We start from the raw sequence: 20255 nt of genomic DNA on the forward strand, positions 1-20255 counted from the left end.
AACCTCAGCCATACAGAGCACAATGCCATCCACAGCCTCAGAAACAACTCTGACATCATAATCAAAAAGGCTGACAAAGGAGGTGCTGTCATCATCATGAATAGGTTGGAATATGAACAAGAGGCTGCTAGGCAGCTCTCCAACACCACTTTCTACAAGCCATTACCCTCTGATCCCACTGAGGGTTACCAAAAGAAACTACTACCATCTGCTCAAGAAACTCCCTGAAAAAACACAAGAACAAATCCGCACAGACACACCCCTAGAACCCAGACCAGGGGTATTCTATCTGGAAATCCTGGACGCCCCATCATCTCAGGCATTGGCACCCTGACAGCAGGATTGTCTGGCTATGTAGACTCCCTCCTCAGGCCCTACACTACCAGCACTCCCAGCTATCTCCGAGACACCACTGACTTCCTGAGTAATCTACAATCCATCGGTGATCTTCCTGAAAACACCATCCTAGCCACTATGGATGTAGAAGCCCTCTACACCAACATTCCACACAAAGATGGACTACAAGCTGTCAGGAACAGTATTCCCGATAATGTCACGGCAAACCTGGTGGCTGAACTTTGACTTTGTCCTCACCCATAACTATTTCACATTTGGGAACATTTTTATGGCTGACTTAGAACAACATTTCCTCAGCTCTTATCCCCTAATAACCCTATTCTACTTGTGCTACATTGACAACATCGTCATCATCTGGACCCATGGAAAAGAAGCCCTTGAGGAATTCCACCAGGATTTCAACAATTTCCATCCCACCATCAACCTCAGCCTGGACCAGTCCACGCAAGAGATCCACTTCCTGGGCACTACAGTGCTAATAAGTGATGGTCACATAAACACCACACTATACTGGAAACCTACTGACTGCTATGCCTACCTACATGCATCCAGCTTTCATCCAGATCACACCACACGATCCATTGTCTACAGCCAAGCTCTACGATACAACCGCATTTGCTCCAACCCCACAGACAGAGATAAACACCTACAAGATCTCTATCAAGCATTCTTACAACTACAGTACACACCTGCTGAAGTGAAGAAACAGATTGACAGAGCCAGAAGAGTTCCCAGAAGTTACCTACTACAGGACAGGCCTAACAAAGAAAATAACAGAACGCCACTAGCCGTCACCTTCAGCCCCCAACTAAAACCTCTCCAACGCATCATCAAGGATCTACAACCTATCCTGAAGGACGACCCATCACTCTCACAGATCTTGGGAGACAGGCCAGTCCTTGCTTACAGACAGCCCCCCAACCTGAAGCAAATACTCACCAGCAGCCACATACCACACAACAAAAACACTAACCTAGGAACTATCCTTGCAACAAAGCCCGTTGCCAACTCTGTCCACATATCTGTTCAAGGGACACCATCATAGGGCCTAATCACATCAGCCACACTATCAGAGGCTCGTTCACCTGCACATCTGCCAATGTGATATATGCCATCATGTGCCAGCAATGCCCCTCTGCCCTGTACATTGGCCAAACTGGACAGTCTCTACGTAAAAGAATAAATGGACACAAATCAGACATCAAGAATTGTAACACTCAAAAACCAGTTGGAGAACACTTCAATCTCTTTGGTCACTCGATTACAGACCTAAAAGTGGCCATTCTTTTCAACAAAAAGACTTCAAAAACAGACTCCAACGAGAGACTGCTGAATTGGAATTAATTTGCAAACTGGATACAATTAACTTAGGCTTGAATAAACACTAGGAGTGGATGGGTCATTACACAAAGTAAAACTATTCCCCCCCCCCCCCCACAACTGTTCCTCACACGTTCTTGTCAACTGCTGGAAATGACCCACCTTGATTATCACTACAAAAGGTTCCCCCTCATATCCCACTCTCCTGCTGGTTATAGCTCACCTTACCTGATCACTCTTGTTACAGTGTGTATGGTAACACCCATTGTTTCATGTTCTCTATGTATATAAAATCTCCCCACTGTATTTTCCACTGCATGCATCCGATGAAGTGAGCTGTAGCTCACGAAAGCTTATGCTCAAATAAATTTGTTAGTCTCTAAGGTGCCACAAGTACTCCTTTTTCTTTTTACACCTCACTTTGTAATTCTTGACAACAATATTACAACACTCTTATTTGGAGACAAACATCTGGGATTACCAATGTGATTGATGATAACAATTGATTGATCCCATTATCATTAGAAAGAAGGATATAGTCTGCTCCGGAGAGTGATGGAGCAGAGGTTTAGACAACCATATTTTTGTAAACTTATCTTCCAGAATAAAGTCTTTGCCTACAACTGAGTTCAATGCAGCCCCTATAAAAGGGATCCTCTACATTGGACATAGAAATGATTTTTTCCCAATTTATTTACATCTAGAAAAAATCTTCTCTTTTGATAATGCTTTCTTTTATAACCAATCATCTAGATAGGAGCATACGAAAATTCCTTGTTTTCTAAGATATGCTGCTTCTGCAGATAGGCACTGTGAAAAAGCCCTTGGCACAGTGGACAGACCAAACAGTAGGACCATGTACTGGAAATGTTCCTTTCCTACCATAAAATGCAGTTACTGTATTTCTGATGAGATGGCCTTACTGAAATATGGAAATACATACCCTTTTGATCCAGAACTGCAAACAATTCCTGGAGAGAAAGGGAGGGGATGATAGAGGTACAGAGGTACGGAAATGAAACCTCTTTCAAAACCAATGTAATTTTCTGAGATTCAAGATGGGACAGAGACCCCCGCATCCTTTTTCAGAATCAGGAAGAAATGTAAATAACCCCCCCCCCTTCCCTCTTGTACTTGTGAGGCATCTCTAATATTGCTCCTGATTTCAGAAGAGAGAGAAACTTTGCTCTCAAAAGGTCCTTATGCTATGAATCCCTGAAAGGGGATAAAGGGTAGGGGGAGAGGGTTGGAAAAGAAAAGATCTTGAACTGTACTGAGCAACCACTTGAAATAATATATAGAATCCATCTGTCTGCTGTTATAGACTGTCATTGGTGGTAAAAGTGGGACAGGTGATTCCTGAATGGAACAGTACAGGTAGCAGAGTTGTCTGTAGCTCCTCTGTCGTCATGTCAAAACTGAGATCTCGCCTGAAGCCCAGAAAAAGATAAAGCCAGAGATTTCCCTTTGTTGCAAGGTTTGAAGGACCTATTCCACTGCTGCTGATGCTGACCCCTGATTCTGGGGCTGATAATAATTCCTCCTTTGGTAGAAGTAAGATGCAGATGAAGATGGTAGGTACTGTCTCTGATATCTAAATAGTGGAACAGATGACAACCTTTTTGTTGGCTGAAAAACATGAGCAGATCTAGCCACAGATTTCACATTTTTCATTTTCTCTAAAACCTATCAGTCTTTACCGTAAATAGACAGTATCCTTCAAATGAGAGATCTTCAATTCTCATCCTCATCCCATGAGGAAGACCTACTGATCTCAACCAGGCTTGATGCCTCAAAGAAACAGCTGAAGCTTTCGCTATGGCTGAAACATCTGATGAATTGACAGCTGAACTCAGTTTATGCTTGGCCACACTTCACCCTTTCATTAAAAGAGCATTCAATAATCTCCTATGTTCTTCAGGGAAATAATTTGATAATTTGCCACTCGCATACCTAGAGACAAAAAGATTTTTCTCCCAAACATATCCACGAAGGAGTGGAATGAGTGCTCTTAGATCTATGAAATGCAGCTTCCATCACTAATGAATTTGAGGAGAGGTGTGTGTGTGTGAAACCATCTGAAAGACCCACACAGGGAAAGTGGTACAATTTATCAGCTTTTTTTGTACATAGGCTGAACTGATGAAGGTGTTGCACAAATCAACTTAGGTGGTTGCAATAACCCATCCAACAGAAGTGTAACCACTTATCTAATAGTTGCTCCTAAAATGTCAAATACAGGGTGTGAGGATACCTCAATGGGAACCAAAGGAATGTCCAATGCCTTTGTCATCCTGTCTACTAACTCCTGGACAACACAACATTTTCTGATGGCGATGAAGCTGAAATCAACTCTACACTTTCCTCTAGAGAGGTTATCTCCCCAGCGTAGGGATCCAACTCTTCAGGTTGCTCCACTAACTCTGCTTCTTCTGATAAAATATTCCTTAAAATCGTAGGGGGACCTATCGGAACCCTGCTATATTATCGGATCCTAGTCTTTCTGTTTCAAGGCTTGAACACCTTCCTAGTGCCATGCAGAAGGTTTCCTCACATAGAAAGGAAAGTCCCGATAATGAGCAGATATAGGCCAGTGAGACCACCTAAACCATGGTGGAGCTTGCCAATCTGGCCAAAAACCCATACTCAGTTCCAACTGAGGCTTTGCCTACCCTAGAAAGGGTTTGATGGGATAGCTCTATTGGCAAACACCCATTAGTGGAGGCACAGCTTATCAGCAAAAGAGTTATTCTTCTAGTATAACATATCAATTCCCTGAACAAAATAGGCCTATAACTGTCTATACTAGAGCTTTTTACCAGTATAGTACTGTAAGTAATCACACCCTAGCTGATACGGTACTATTATCCTGACAAAAGTTTCTAGCGTAGACCTAGCCTGAGTCTGAGCACGCTGAAAATGTGTTTATTTGGCTTAGCTTTTGTTTGCTTCCATGGAATTTTATTCTTACCTTTAAAAGAAGTGCCTTGTAATATGGTGATAGCTGCTCTATCAGTGAATTACATAAACAAAAAATATATACGGTACACACAAGTACTTGCAACTTTCTAATTAAATTGTCTTAGTCAATAGGCCACATAATTTTTAAGGAAAAAGTGAAGCCCTTAAATTACAACAACACAATACAAGCCTCTCAGTCAGGATGTCTTGGTGGATTCCAGTTCTTCCCAATTAAAGGGCAGTTTTATTTAAACAAAGAAGATCTAAATAGTACTTAATATTATTATATGTTTCTGTAACTCAGTTTATTCAATTGAAAGTTTTTGTCTATTACTGATATTTGTTTTAATTTGTAATTCATCATATGTTTTAAATATTAAAATGTGATGAACATAAAAACAAACATATTGGCTGCCATTGTGAAAAGCAGAGGAAAATCTTGGAGAAATCTGTGACCTTTAATCACGATACTAACACCTCTAATTGTAACTGACAAGTCAATTAGGCTCCCCCAAAAAAACCCTACCAAAACAGGCTGAGCAATTGTTATCATCATATTAAGATAACAGAGCACTCATGCTATATAATAGAAAAAAAAACCTATTCCCTTAAGTTTATCTTATTAAAGCAGTTTTCCTGATTATCTGTGTCCATTTAATGAGCCAGCAGGTGCCACTGCAAAAAGTGTCCTCAATTCCTACTGGTTTTAATGAAAGCAAAAGGCGTTCAGCATCATGCAGGATTTAGGCTCCTCATCCTTCATTCCTAAAATTCTTATTTACCCCAACAGTGTTTTGGAATGAAAAAAAATGCAACATTAGGCCCTAGAGTGGCTTTGACTGTATTATTAAGCTAATTTTTTTAAAAGAAAATGTAAAACCTTTACCAAATCTATTTGAGGGAAAATAATTTCTATGAGATGTTCGTATTAAAATATAGAAATTGGATGTCTTACTGGCTTTCCAAGGATAATTAAGCATGTAGGTTTAGACAACAGAAAGGATTTTTCATCTTCATCTTCATCAAATATATCTACAAAGGGATAATCTTGTTTTTTCTCTGGTGAAGCCATAAATAAAATAGTCTAAATTAGGAAAAAAATAAACTGTTATTTATATAACACCAGGCATAATGGTTTACATATGACTGTGCAGACAGAAAACATAGTGAATAGCAATTGATCATGTTAGTAAACAATGGATATTGACAGAGGCAAATATAACTATTGAGCATATACAATGCGGGGGGGGGGAACAACTTCAGAAAATAGATGATCAGAACCTTCATTAAGCCCATTATAGGGGTGCCATTTAAGGGGCGGGGGGCACCTATCCTCCAAGTTTTGTACCACATTTGGGTGAAGTTTGCAGCAGGAGGGAAGATGCTGCCCCTTCTCCCCCTGCTTCACCACTGTCTGCAGCTGCTGCTCTGCACCCGCCACCTCCCATCGTCGTAGAGCCACCACTGGCCATGCTGTTTGGGATGGGGAACCTGCCTCCTGAACTGCTGCGCAGAGGTAGATGGGGGCTGATGTTGGGGTGTCCTCCTCCTCCCCATGTACCAGGGCTGGCAGAGTGTGTCCCTTGCCCTAGCCCCACTGAGCTGCCCTCACTGTGCCAACTAGAGTCTAAGCACATGCTGGCTCCCACACCAGCAGCACCCCCTCTGATACAGCCCCTCCCAGCCCCTAGCTACTCCCTGCCTGCACCCGAAGCTACCTCCCTCTCTGCACATAAAGAAAAGGAGTACTTGTGGCACCTTAGAGACTAACCAATTTATTTGAGCATGAGCTTTCGTGAGCTACAGCTCACTTCATCGGACGAAGTGAGCTGTAGCTCACGAAAGCTCATGCTCAAATAAATTGGTTAGTCTCTAAGGTGCCACAAGTACTCCTTTTCTTTTTGCGAATACAGACTAACACGGCTGTTACTCTGAAACCTCTCTGCACACATCACCTAGTTACCCCCTTCCTGCACCCTGAGATTTCAAACTTTTTGAGCTGAGCCCACTCCTTTGAGTATCATTTTTGGTTGTGTCCCTCCCCCATTATCTGCAAAAAACTAGTTTTTAGATGCCTAAGTAGCCTCTGGAATCAGGGTTAAAGTCCCCCCCCCAGTCTGAAATGGCACCCCTTTTCCTCTTTTCAGACTTTGATAGACTTCCTCTTTTTCAATCCCCAACTCGCAACATGAATCATAGAATATCAGGGTTGAAAGGGACCTCAGGAGGTCATGTAGTCCAACCCCCTGCGCAAAGCCAGACCGACCCCAACTAAATCATCCCAGCCAGGGCTTTGTCAAGCCTGACCTTAAAAACCTCTAAGGAGATTCCACCACCTCCCTAGGTAACTCATTCCAGTGCTTCACCACCCTCCGAGTGAAAAAGTTTTTCCTAATATCCAACCTAAACCTCCCCCACTGCAATTGAGACCATTACTCCTTGTTCTGTCAGATAAACTTTTCTTGATGGCCAGTCAGGATCAGGTCATCTGGGGGTCTCCAATTTCTGCATGGTATCATTAGCAGAGTGTTGAGGTCTGGCAACTCTGATCTTGGGCTATGTCCTGGAGTTTCTCTTTGATCCTCAAACAAGATCCAACTGCCCCTTTCTTCTCCTGGCTTTCCCTTATGTTATGGTGTTCAGTATCCTTACAGATTCACTCTCTGCCTCCAGAATTGGGCCATGATCCTGCAAAGACTTAGGCTATGTCTATACTACATGCTTAATTTTACACACAGTGAGTAGCCCATCAATGTCAACTGGACTATTGATAGTACACAAGGTTAAACAAATCTCTGCTCCTCCCCTATAATCTTCCTACAGGTCCCAGCTCACTCCAATCCTGCAACAGGTCTCACATCCTCCTTTGAAGAGTCTTATGATGAGGTGCATTCACAGTGCCTCCAGCAAACTCCACTCTAGCTTTCTCCTCTACTTGTGCAATGGAAGGTTACATGGCAGGATCAGAGACTGCAAACCCCGCAGGAAGTAAGCAGACAAGTAGCTGGTTGGGTAGGCTGCTATACCAAGATACCACAAGGCATCAACCTGGATTTGTGTTTTCTCTTCTAGCAAGGGAAATGCAGTTTGTTTGATTCTTTGTTGTTAATATAGCACAGCTCCTCGGGAAACAAAGGGGTTGGGGAGAAAATAGTCTGGTTTGTTTTGCCTACACATTAACTGAATCATCCCACTGCAGGGTGGGGCGGGGTTATCACAAAATCGGATGAGGCTTTCTGTCAGGAGTGACTTGTCCCACCTCCTTCAAAACAGGCTGATGGTCACTTGGGGTGGCCCCAGAAATCTTGTACAACCAGCTCCTGATTTGATTGAGTTAATTAATAAATAATTAAGCCATCGGTCACTGAAGTTTTAACACATTAATTTGATGACGTTTCTAAACATTTTCTCTCCCGCGGGGATACATTTGTAAAACACTTTGGCCTTGGACTAAGCTCCCGGCGGAGTCAGGCGCGGGGCGGGGTCCCAAGCGGCTGGCTTGGGGCCGGACACGGTCCCTCCGTGGGGACAGGGCGGCGGGGTCCGCACGGGGCATTGCCACAGATGCTCAGGGCAGCTCGGGCTCTGTCGGTGACTGGGGGGGAAGGGGGACCCTCTGGCGCAGGGCACGTAAGGCCTGTGCCCAGCGCCACACCCCGCGCAGGCCGGGGTGGGGGGGCGCCGAGAGGGGGAAGGGAGGCTGGGGCGGGGGTGCTGGCTGGGGCGGCATCACTTACGCTGCGCGGGACAGGCAGGGAACGGCCCCTCCACCTCCCGAGCGCCGGGATCCCTGCTCACCGCCCGGCGCGGATTTGTGTAGCCTCGTAACCCGTGGCAACCAGTGAGCCCCGCCCCGCGCCTGCTGCTCTCCGCTTCGAAACTGAGCGCGCCCCGTGCCCAATCAGCGTGCGAGCCGCGGTCCCCGCGCGCGTGCAAGGGACAGATTTTTAAAGTGGGCGGCGGCGCGTGCGCCTAACCGCTATGGAGAGATTTACAGGCGCAGGGTCTTTCTGTAGCGGTGAATGTGAGAGTAGCACCGGGCGGGAAACCAGCCCCTGAGCGTGGTGTTGCGGAGGTCGGAGCAGTCCCCAGCGGTAACGCGGCGGGGAGAAGCACCCCTTCCGTGGGGGAATGGGGAACTGCCTCTACGTAGCCAGTGACACCCTCTCCCCCAGCGGCAGCCTGGTGTCTGCGCCTCAAGTTTCATCGCTTCCCTCCCTCTAACAGCCCGCTTCACAGCCGCAACCCACTGGCACCAACAGCTGAGAGGGCCGCCAAGGCTTCGATCTCATTCCGTCACGTGACGGGGTCACGGGGGCGCTGTAGGCCGATGCGCTCTCCGGGGCCGCGCCTGCGCGCTGTGACAGCCTCGCTTCCGGTTCCTAGCGGTGGGGAGGTGACCGGGAGCGCCCTCTCCCTGCAGGGTCTGTGCCGGTGTACGCCCGCTGAGCTTCCAACCCGCCTCTGGTCTCATCCGGCTCTTCCCCGGCGCCTATTGCCCCAGAGGCCGGGACCCTCTGCCGCTCTCCCTGACGCTGGAGCCCCCCGAGCGGCTCCACAGCCCTATCCGCGGGGCGAGGCTCGCTACGGGAACCCGTCCGTTCCCCGCCCGTTAAACGTCTGTCCCCGTCTCAATTCTGTTCCCCCTCCCCCCGTTGCCGTGGCGCGGGCCCGGAGCCCACCCCGCTATCGCCATGCCCGCGGGGGCGGCGTCGCCGATTATCCGCTGCGTGCAAAAGCTGGTGCTGTACGAGACCAGAGCTGTAAGTAACCGCCGCGCCTCCCCCGCCGGCTCCGCCCTTGCCGCCCGCGTGCCGGGGGGGCTGGCGGGTGGTCTGGGGAACCCGGGGGAACAACAGCAGAGCTGAGGCCGTAGCGGCCGTGGGATGCTGTCATGGGTCATGCATGCGCGCATACACCCAGGCCAGCCCCCCCCCCCCCTTTTTGAACAAGGTCGTCCGTCCCGTCCCCCCCCTCCACCCCCGGAGGCCGAGCTGCCACGGATCTGCGAGCCCCAGACTTCTGGCTGGAGATGAGCTTTCTCCGGCTTCAGGGGAGAAGGGGAGCGAGGGTAGGGCTAGGGCCCGGGTTTTGGGAGGCTTAGCCTCGCCACCCACCCGCGCGTGTGTCCCCCTGCTGAGGGCATTATTAGTATTATTTCTGTTAATTGCTGTATCATTTTAGCACCTAGGAGCTCCAAGGGTTGCCAACTGTCTAATCACACAAACCCAAACACCCTTGCCCTACTTCCTGCTGCACCCCTTCTCTAAGGCTCTGCCCTGCTCACTCCATCCCCCTCGCTTGCTCTCCCCCACTCTCATTCACTTTAATGGGACTCAAGTAGGGAGTTAGGGAGCTGGAGGGGGTGTGGGCTCTGGGAGGGAGTTTGGGTGTGGGAGGGGGCTCAGGGCTGGGGCAGGGAGTTGGGCTGCTGGAGAGGGCTTAGGGTTGGGGTAGGGGTTTGGGGGAGAGGTTGGCTCTGGGAGGGGGCTCAGGGCTGGGGCAGGGGGTTGGGGTATGGGAGGGGGTGAGGGGTGCAGACTCCGGCCAGGCGGTGCTTACTTCTGGCAGCTCCTGGTTGGCAGCGCAGCGGAGCTAAGGTAGGCTCCCTGTCTGCCCTTGCCTGGTGCCACTCCCGGAAGCGGCTGGCACGTCCTTGCAGCCCATGGGAGTGGGGGTCAGAGGACTTCGTGTGCTGCCCCTGCCTGCAGGCACTGCCTCTGCAGCTCCCCTTGGCTGCAGTTCCCCGCCAATGGGTGCTGCGCAGTCAGTGCTTGGGGAGGGGGCAGTGCGCGAAGACCCTCCTGCTCCCTCCAGGAGACAGAGGGATGTGCCGGCCGCTTATGGGAGCGTCGCAGAGCCAGGGCAGGCAGGGAGCCTGCCTTAGCCCTGCTGCATCGCTGTACTTTTAGCAACCTAAAGTCTTCCAGTTTGGTTTCAGTAGCCTCCAGGAGATAGAACCCAATTCCGGGAGACTCCCGGTGAAACAGGGAGGGTTGGCAACCCTAGAAGCCCTGGTGGTGGACCAGGACCCAGTTGTGCTAGGCACTGCACAAACACAGAACAAAAAGACACTCCCTGCCACAGAGCTTACAGTCTACATATAAAACGAGCTAACAGGTGGATAGGGACGGATGATGTGTAGGGGAGTACTAGGAAACAATGAGACACTGTTGGGTAGCATAATAGGCTGTGATCTTGGCATGCCAACAGGCATCATGGCAAAAGAGAGTTTTGAGAGGAGTTTTTTAAGGAGGATAACCGCTTTAAAACACTACAGTATTCCACAACAATAATGGCAAGCATTAAGGTGAGGTGCTTCTCTTACTTGCTTTATTATTTTATCATGAGATTAGGTACTTGCAAAACAACAAACTTGACTGTAACAGCAAGAGGATATCTTTGTTAATAGACTAATGCTTTAATTATATTTTTGTTCTGAATCTGTGGAACTGAAGGTGTTGCTATTGTTAATGTAAGTTCCTCAAAACCTCATGTTCAGTGTTGGTCCCAGAATGTTAGAGCAACAAAGTGGGAGGTAATATTTTTTATTGGGTCAGGTTCCGTTGGTGAAAGAGACAAGTGTTTGAGCTATACAGAGCTCTTCTTGAAGTCTCCATGTAGCTTGATAGCTTGTCTCTTTCACCAACAGAAGTTGGTCCAATAAAAATATTACCTCACAAACCTTGTCTCATTGAAACGTTTTGGGTGGAAATATCCTTTAGTGGCTTTTGAAGGCAAGTATTGCAGAGACTCCATTCTCTCAGATAACCTTCATTAGTTTCTGCGGAAGAAGGGCATAATCCTAAAACCATTCTGATATTTTAAATCCAGAAAATAAATTCTGGAGTAATATGTTAACAGTTGGTTTGGGGTGTATTTTAAACTGAATTATTAAAGGGACAGCATCCACTTGAAATCTAGCAAGTTTAATACAAACTGGAAGTAGTTTCAGGTTCTAATCCTGCTGAGGCGTCACAACTGCCAATTTTGGAGGTTTTACAACTATATATTCCTTTCTTTAAAAAGGTTTTCTATCCCCTTTTGTTCTATGGAAGACACACACAAACAAATTGGCTGATTCTACCAGGGAAACTATGAAAATGACTATGCTACCAACTGCACAAAGTAAATAAAATACTTAGTTTCTCAAATTTTTCTAGCATAGGGCCTTACTGCAGTGGAAGCACACGTTATAACATGAATGTTGTCTCAACCTGACTTCTGTTCCTACACAAATTGCTAGCTTGAGTAAAGTGGTGCTTTAAACTTAAGCATGTTGGCTCCTCATTGAGTGTGGATTGAAGCTCAAATGCTGCTGCTCATTGACCTAGTAATGCAGTGGTGATTCAGCTACTCTCTGCTATTGAGGGCTTGTCTACACATACAGTACTGCGGCAGTGCTGCTGTAGTACTTAGTGAAAATACCACGTACACCAACAGAGAGCTTCTCCCCTTAGCATAGATTCTCCACTTCCACAAGAGGCATTAACTGTGTTGATGGGAGAAGCCCAGGAGCTCAGTCCGTATAACTACATCACTCGGGTGTGGATTTTCCCTGAGCGACACAAATTATACAGTAGAACCTCAGTTACGAACACCTCAGGAATGGAAGTTGTTCGTAACTCTGAAATGTTGGTAATTCTGAACAAAACTTTATGGCTGTTCTTTCAAAAGTTGACAACTTAACATTAACTTAATACAGCTTTGAAACATTACTGTGCAGAAGAAAAATACTGCTTTCCCTTTATTTTTTTGGTAGTTTACATTTATCACAGTACTGTACTGTACTTGCTTTTTTTCTTGTCTCTGTGGTTGCCTGATTGCGTACTTCCGGTTCCAAATGTAGTGTATAGTTGACTGATCAGTTCATAACCCTGAGGTTCTACTGTACTGACATACATCTGTAGTGTGGACCAAGCCGAATATAATCACTGTGTAGTTCCAGTATTGTTGTGTGATGTGCCTGCTCTCCCTTGAGCTAGCACAGGTGGAGTAATTTGAGCTAACTGTTGCAGTGAAGACAAGACCAAAGTCATCTTGGGGGTTTCTTATAATAATAGATTCAGAATTTTCACACTGATTTCAGCAGTGCTTTGGGTGTTCATAGGATTTCACACATTTAGAATAAATTGCAGGGTCTCGGCCTTAGCAGATAGAGAACCTGGGTTGCAGTCCAGTTCAGCTGGAAATGATCTTGTGCAACCCTTCAGATCCTCAGTTAACTCAAAGGGGGAAGGGTTGTTGAAGCACACAAAATTATTGACAAAAAGAAAAGGAGTACTTGTGGCACCTTAGAGACAAACAAATTTATTTGAGCATAAGCTTTCGTGAGCTACAGCTCATTTCATCAGATGCATTCAGTGGAAAATACAATGGGGAGATTTATATACATAGAGAACATGAAACAATGGGTGTTACCATACACACTGTAACAAGAGTGATCACTTAAGGTGAGCTATTACCAGCAGGAGGGCGGGGGAGGGAGCCTTTTATAGTAATAATCAAGGTGGGCCATTTCCAGCAGTTGACAAGAACGTCTGAGGAACAGTGGGGGGTGGGAGAGGGGAATAAACATGGGGAAATAGTTTTACTTTGTGTAATGACCCATCCACTCCCAGTCTTTATTCAAGCTTAAGTTAATTGTATTCAGTTTGCAAATTAATTCCAATTCAGCAGTCTCTCATTGGAGTCTGTTTTTGAAGCAAATACTCACCAGCCACCACACAACAGAACCACTAACCCAGGAACCTATCCTTGCAACAAAGCCCATTGCCAACTGCGCCCACATATCTATTTAGGGGCCTACCTTGATTATCATTACAAAAGGCTTTTTCCCCCCTGCTCTCCTGCTGGTAATAGCTCACCTTAAGTGATCACTCTCGTTACAGTGTATATGGTAACACCCATTGTTTCATGTTCTCTGTATATATAAATCTCCCCACTGTATTTTCCACTGAATGGCATCCGATGAGGTGAGCTGTAGCTCACGAAAGCTTATGCTCAAATAAATTTGTTAGTCTCTAAGGTGCCCTACACATTGTTGTTAAAATAAAATTAAAAATCACAGTTGTAAATAAGTCGCCTAAGGTTGTCTGCTATTCTCCCCCTCCTCCCCACGTGTGACAAAATATAACCTCTGATTTGTATTGATTTCTGTCTTGTGTTCATTTTATTATGCCTTTGTGGTTTGACTTGTTTGCTTACTAATTTCTTTGTTGGCATAGGGTTTTTGTTAGCTCATTTTCTGCTTCCCCAGTCTGCTAATTTGTATGAAAAAAAGTGAATCATTTTACTTTAATTTGTTTCACTATCATCTTCATGATAGTGTGAAAATGTGACATGGCTTTTTTCTTAATTATACTTTAGAATGCATACAGATAAGCAAGGGGGAAACAGGCAGTGTTTGTGCTCAAATAAACAATTAGACTGAGATTATAGGAGTCCCAGAGAACATATTAAAGTAACTGAAAAACAAGGAAGTGGTGAATGGATAGCCAATGAGTACACCGTGTACGTAATGCAAAACTAAAGGAGTCTGTAGGATCTTAACAGAGAGGCTGTTTGAGAGCACTGGCTTTTTAATTCTGCTTCTAGCTTCAAAATAAGCAATGAAAGATAGCTATGCATTTGGATATGGAACCCATATATTATTAGGTTAAAAGTCTTATAGATTTCTGCTGACTCTCATCTTATTGATGTTTGTAGTTTTGGATGCTTAGTATTGTATATATTAAGGCTTGGTCTACAACACCAACTTATGTGGGTATAACTACGTCGCTCACGGGTCCCATACCCTAGAGAGATGTAGTTATAGCAACCTAACCCCTCGTATAGACAATATTATGTTGACGGGAGGGTGTCTTCTGTGGACATAGCTACCACCTCTTGGGGCAGTGGAATGCCTATCCTGACAGGAGAGGCTCTCCCATTGGCGTAGGTAGTGTCTTCACTTAGGGCTTATCTATACTGGCAAGTTTTGTTGATGAAACTAATGTCGACAAGGAAAAATCAACAAAAGCAAAGTCACCAAAATGTGCCTACAGTTGCTCCCTCTGTTGACAGATTGTGTCCACATTTGGGGCACCTTTGTCAATAGCGAGAGCAATGGACTGGGGGTAAGTATCCCACAGTGCCTGGTGACACCATCTATCGCTAGGGGTTGTGGGAACGTGGAAACGGAGTGCGGCGCATCCTAGGGTGTGCAAAATGTACCGTCATGCACCACTTTGTTTCTCACCCATCCAATGTTTTCTGGCTTCCTTTCATGCTGTTTTTCCTACTGTCATTCTTTTGTAGTGCACGCCAGCATCCGCAGTGAGAGAGGATGGATCCCGCACTTCTCTCCTATTCTCTGTTGGCTGTCATGAGGACATTGCACATAGCAGCACAATTACTTGCAGAGTTACTCACAAAGTTAACAGAGGATGAATCGCAGGCAGCCGAGTGTGATATGGACAGCAGCAACTTCTCAGTGCTTTGTGCATTCACAGAGCAGCTGCATACAGTAGACTGTCGCTTTTGGGCTAGGGAAACAAGCACTGATGGGTGGGATCACATTGTCATGCAGGTGTGGGATGACGACCAGTGAGTACAGAACATTAGGATGCGTAAAGCAACCTTCATGGAGCTATGTGCTGAGCTGTCCCCCGACCTGCGGTGCAAGGACACCAGATTGAGAGCTACCCTTTCGGTAGAGAAGCGTGTTGCAATCGCTGTGTGGAAGCCAGCGATTCCAGACTGCTACCAGTCAGTTACAAATCAATTTGGACTAGGAAAGTCCATCGTTGGGGCTGTATTACTCCAAGTGTGCAGGGCAATAAATCCCATCCTGCTGCGGAGGACCGTGACTCTGGGAAATGTGCATGAAAGAGTGGATGGTTTTGCAGAGATTGGTTTCCCTAACTGTGGCAGGGTGATTGATGGCACACACATTCAATTTTAGTGCCAGACCACCTTGCCTCTGAATACATCAGTAGGAAGAGACACTTCTCCATGGTGTTGCAGGAGTGTGTGGATCACCGCGGGCATTTTACGGACATCAATGCAGGGTGGTCTGTAAAGGTGCTTGATGCACACATCTCCAGGAACAGTGGCCTGTACAGAAAGCTGCAGGTGGGGACTTTCATTCCAGATCACAAGATGACAGTGGGGGATGTGGAAATGCCCATAGTAATTCTGGGGGACCCGGCTTACCCCTTGCAGCCCTGGCTCATGAAACCCTGCACAGGGCACCTGGACAGCAGCAAGGAGCGTTCTAACAGCCTGAGCAGGTGCTGCAAGGTAGTCAAATGTGCCTTTGGCCATTTGAAAGCTCACTGGAGGTGTCTCAATGGTAGGCTAGACCTTACCGAGGATAATGTTCCCATGGTCATAGCCGTGGGCTGCACTGTGCATAATCTGTGTGACTTTGAGGGTGAAATGTTTGCTCAGGTGTGGAGCACTGAGGCAGAGCGCTTGGCTGCACAGTTTGAACAGCCAGATGCCTAGGACTGTCAGAGGAGCCCAGAGGGCTGCTATTAACATCAGAGAGGCTTTGAGGAGCCACTTTGACGATGAGGGGCAGTAACACAGGTCTGCTTTGGAGTTACTTCCCTGTTGCATCCATGTACAATTTTGGGGCCCAAGATCCATGCAACAAAATGCCTTGGAAGCCTGTTCCTGAGAGTGAATTGATTGCTATTCGCTTTTGTAGACCACAGAATAAAAGCGCTGTACTATTAAATACCTTAGCCTTTTTTATTGTTAAAAAGGGTAAAACCTCACAACTGTGTAGTTCGTTATCATTGTGCAAGCTGTGAGAGGGGGTGGAGTGATGGGGAACTCAGGAGTGCTGTGAAGTGAAAAGGAATGTGTGGGCATAGAGGGGGTGGGGTTGGCAAAGAATTATGCGTCTACATATGCTGCAGTGGAAGTTGACCACGGATCTGCTCAGTCTGCAGCTGTATCAAAGACTTGAGCATCTCTGTCTGATCCTTCATAATTTTTATCATCCACTCTGTCACTTGCCTAGCAAATGCAGCATTCTCTTTTCTATCCTGCCTTTTGGCTTCCCAGCACTCTTCGCTTTCCCTGATCTGTCTCTCATCACGCTGCAGCACCTCCCAGAACATGTCGTCTTTGCTGCACCTAGGGTTCCTCCTTATCTGCCGAAGCCTGTTTGCAGGGGTGCGTGGTGATCTTCAAGGTCTGTGCTGAACAGAAGAGGCATTGTTACATTCCAGCAAATGATTGAAACATTTTAGTAACAAGAGCCTTTTGCTAGTAGAAATCACTTTCTCTCTGAGACTCTAGGCAGGCACACATCTCCGCGAATGCACCAATCACGGTGAGTGTCGGAAGTGGGGGGAAGGTGGTTGTGTGAACAGACAAAAAGGTCATGGCTTGCAGGGCAGCTTTGCAGGGAACTCATTCTAAAATTATCTCACACTTTTTCACAGGGGGCCAACCTGCTGGCTGACATCTTGCTGCTGTGGGTTACCAGGGAAACCAGGGTACAACTACTGAATGCTTGCAGCTTTCACCCCAGTCTATATGCAGCTCAGTTATGTGCTGCTTTGGTCCCAGCTCCAGTTATTGCTACATGGCATGGTACAGTTTCCTGCAATGGGGGAACTAACAAGGCTGCAATCCCTTGGAATCTGCGGCAGAGGATTAACAAGTACCTCTCGGAAACTGTCCAGAGCCTCTCTATGGAGGATTCCCTGCAGGTTTCGATATCCATCGACACCCTGCTTGGCTATGCAGATTAACTACACAGGGTAATGTCCAGCTCACAGAAAACATTATCTGCCTCACACTTTTTGATTCCCGACACAAGCCACAGCAACTTACCCGGTGTTTCATCTGCTTCTTGCTCCCTGTTGAGCATTTCTGGAGTGGAGAAAAGTTCCTGGCTGCCTGCCCCATCGGGCGACCCTGCTGGGAGCACCAGATCCTCTTCTAGCTCAACTTCTTCTTCCAGACTTTCAGCCTCCAGGTTACCCCTTCTTTCTGCTGCCTGCAAAGTATCCAAGGGGCTATCGGCGATGGAGGTGGGGTCATCACTGAGGATAGCATTCAGCTCCTTATAGAAGCAGCTGGTCTTAGGCGCTCCACCAGAGTGATGGTTCGCCTCCCACGCCTTATGGTTCGCCCGCCTCAGCTCCTTTGTCTTTGCTCTGCACTGTTGCGTGTCCTGATGATAGCCCTTTTTGCACAAGCCTACAGAAATTTGCCCATATGTGTCCCAATTCCTGCTGGTCACTTGCAGCTCTGACTGAACAGACTCCTCTCCCCATATACTGATCAGATCCACCAACACAGCGGTGGTCCAAGTGGGAGCGCGTTTGATGCGATATCCAGCCTTGCTGACTTGGGAAGCCACCTGGGAAGCTCCTCTGGGAAGTCAGCAAGCAGGAAATGAGATTTAAATTTCCCAGGGCTTGTAAGTGGGGGAGGGGTGGGTTGGTTGCAGGGCGGCGGAGTTCAAACCACTGACCAGAGTGGCAGCATGGGACTTGTGGGACACCTTCTGGAAGCCAATAAAATCGAGGGGGGGACGGACGGACTGGTGTCTACACTGGCTGTTTGTCAACAATAAAGGGAGGGAAAAAGACAAGTCTTTCTCATAGGATGGAAGTTTTTTGTCGCCAAAACTAGGTGTTTTTTCGAAAGAGGTCACATTGCAGTGTGTACGCTATCACTGTTTTGTTGCCAAAAGGCAGTTTTTGTAGTGAGTACAGTAGTGGTTGTGGAAGATCAGATCAAATTTGGGGAGTGCAATGTGAGAATCAGAGAGTCCAGAGAGGAAGTTGTATTTACTGAGAGAACTAGTACACATACCAAGATTTTAAGGCATGGACAAAAGGGGCTGGATTTTTGAGAGTGGGAGGACTGGTGGAGTTTAGGAACTGACTGGATGTGATGTGATAAGGTGAAGATAGAGTTGAAATTAGCCACTAAAGCTACACACCTGCATTACAGGGGATTGTGGAATTGTCTACAATGATACAGAATGGACTGGGAGAGAATGGTTTGGGTGAGAACTAGCAAACTCTATTTTCAACTGAAAAATACTTTCCTTGGGAGTCTGGACACTGAGAAGAGATCGGAAAGACAATCACAAGTAAATGTAGGCTTGAACAGAGGGAGAAGTCAGTGCGTTGGGAAAGTCATATGGGTGGTAATTGAATCCATGAGAATAGATTAGGTTATACAGCAGGGATCGGCAACCTTTGGCACACGGTCTGTCAGGGAAATCTGCTGATGGGCCGGGACGGTATGTTTACCTGCCATGTCCACAGGTTTGGCCGATGGCGGCTCCCGCTGGCTGCAGTTCGCTGTTCCTGACCAATGGGGGCTGCGGGAAGCAGCGGCCAGCACATCCCTCAGCCTGCGCCGCTTCCCGTAGCCCCCATTGACCTGGAGTGGCGAACTGTGGCCAGTGGGAGCCCCGATCAGCCGAACCTGCAGAGGCGGCAGGTAAACAAACTGGTCTGGCCCGCCAGGGGGCTTACCCTGGCAGGCCGGGTGCCAAAGGTTGCCGAAGTGATAGGTGCTGGGGAGAAGAGAAAGGGACCAAGGAAGGAAGACCTGAGGGACAATGATTGAAAGCAGGATGGAGGAGGAGCCAGTAAATAAGATGATGAAGGAGCATTAGGGAAGCTAGAAAGGGAGCTGTTCAAGCCCAGAACCACAAAAGCCTACAGAGGAGAGCAAATATATGAAAGGGGGGAGTGATTGTGCTGAAGACAGTGGACAGAGTTTAGGCCTTGGACAGAGTTTAGGCCTTCCGACTTAGTAGGGAGCAGGTGATTAGTGAGTAGCTTCAGAAGAATGGAGAGGGAAACTGCAGATTGCAGATGATCCATGAGGAAGATAATGTAACACAGTGAAACTAAGGAACGTAGTGTTCAAGGACAGGGGACAGATGAGACAGAAATTGGAAAAGTACAGAGTGCTTAAAGGAGGTATTTTTGTTAGTAGAGTGGTTAAAGTATGTGTGTGTGTATATATAATATATATATATATATATGGTAGAGTGGTTAAAGTAATTGTAAAAGAAGTTGGGAGCTGAGGGAGGGGGCAGAGGATGCTGGACTACACAGGGACAAGGTGGGTGAGATAGTGTCTCCTATTGGACCAACTTCTGTTGGTGAGAGACAAGCTTTCGAGCTTACACAGAGCTCTTCTAAGTAGGGTCAGTTAAGCAGTCATGAGTAAAGCTATATTTAGAAAAAGCCAGTGTTGACTTTAAATACAGTGATAGAAAAAAATAATCTAGAACTGTTAAGGCCTGCTTTTTAAACTGAACTTTGGGTTGATTAATGTTATGATATGTGAATTGGAGTTTGTCCTGGGAAGATTGAGAGCTTGCTTAGAAATAAATAATCAGTCTGCTGCTTGTATTGAGCTAGCTGTTAAACAGATAAAATATAGAGGAAAAATCCAAGGGACAAGAATATGCTGGAAAAACTACACTAAGTTGGTTGTGCTAACTTCTTATTATGGAAAAGTGCACACTAGAGGGCAGTAAACCAAAAGGATGTAGAGTAAACCCAATACCCTTTTTTTCATTCTACAGCAAAGATGGATTGAGCTAGAGATACCTATAACTGCCTGGGTGTTTCCCTCAA

General features: G+C 46.6%; 2 protein-coding genes across 13 annotated transcripts in view; one reads left to right on the forward strand and one right to left on the reverse strand.

The window, feature by feature from the left end:
* Positions 1–9394, reverse strand: part of AK9 (adenylate kinase 9) — a 239386-nt gene extending 229992 nt beyond the window's left edge. Inside the window, 2 exon segments of the mRNA XM_073336992.2 lie at positions 5594–5722; positions 8376–9394. Coding sequence (XP_073193093.1) covers positions 5594–5710 — 117 coding nt within the window. The 5' untranslated portion in view covers positions 5711–5722; positions 8376–9394.
* Positions 8974–20255, forward strand: part of FIG4 (FIG4 phosphoinositide 5-phosphatase) — a 158545-nt gene continuing 147263 nt past the window's right edge. For 9 of the 12 annotated variants that reach the window (XR_012158016.2, XR_012158017.2, XM_073336993.2 and 6 more), the window contains exons 1-2: positions 9315–9401; positions 14938–15753. Coding sequence is in view for 10 of the 12 variants with exons in the window: in XM_073336993.2 (XP_073193094.1) it covers positions 15634–15753 (120 nt within the window). In the remaining 2 variants the exon portion in view is untranslated. Of the gene's footprint in view, positions 9402–10553; positions 10949–14937; positions 15754–20255 lie in introns of those variants that run through there. The other 3 variants (XM_073336995.2, XM_073336996.2, XM_073336997.2) reach the window with 3 other exon arrangements.

The sequence above is a fragment of the Lepidochelys kempii genome, chromosome 3, assembly GCF_965140285.1.
Source record: "Lepidochelys kempii isolate rLepKem1 chromosome 3, rLepKem1.hap1, whole genome shotgun sequence".
Taxonomy (NCBI): domain Eukaryota; kingdom Metazoa; phylum Chordata; order Testudines; family Cheloniidae; genus Lepidochelys; species Lepidochelys kempii.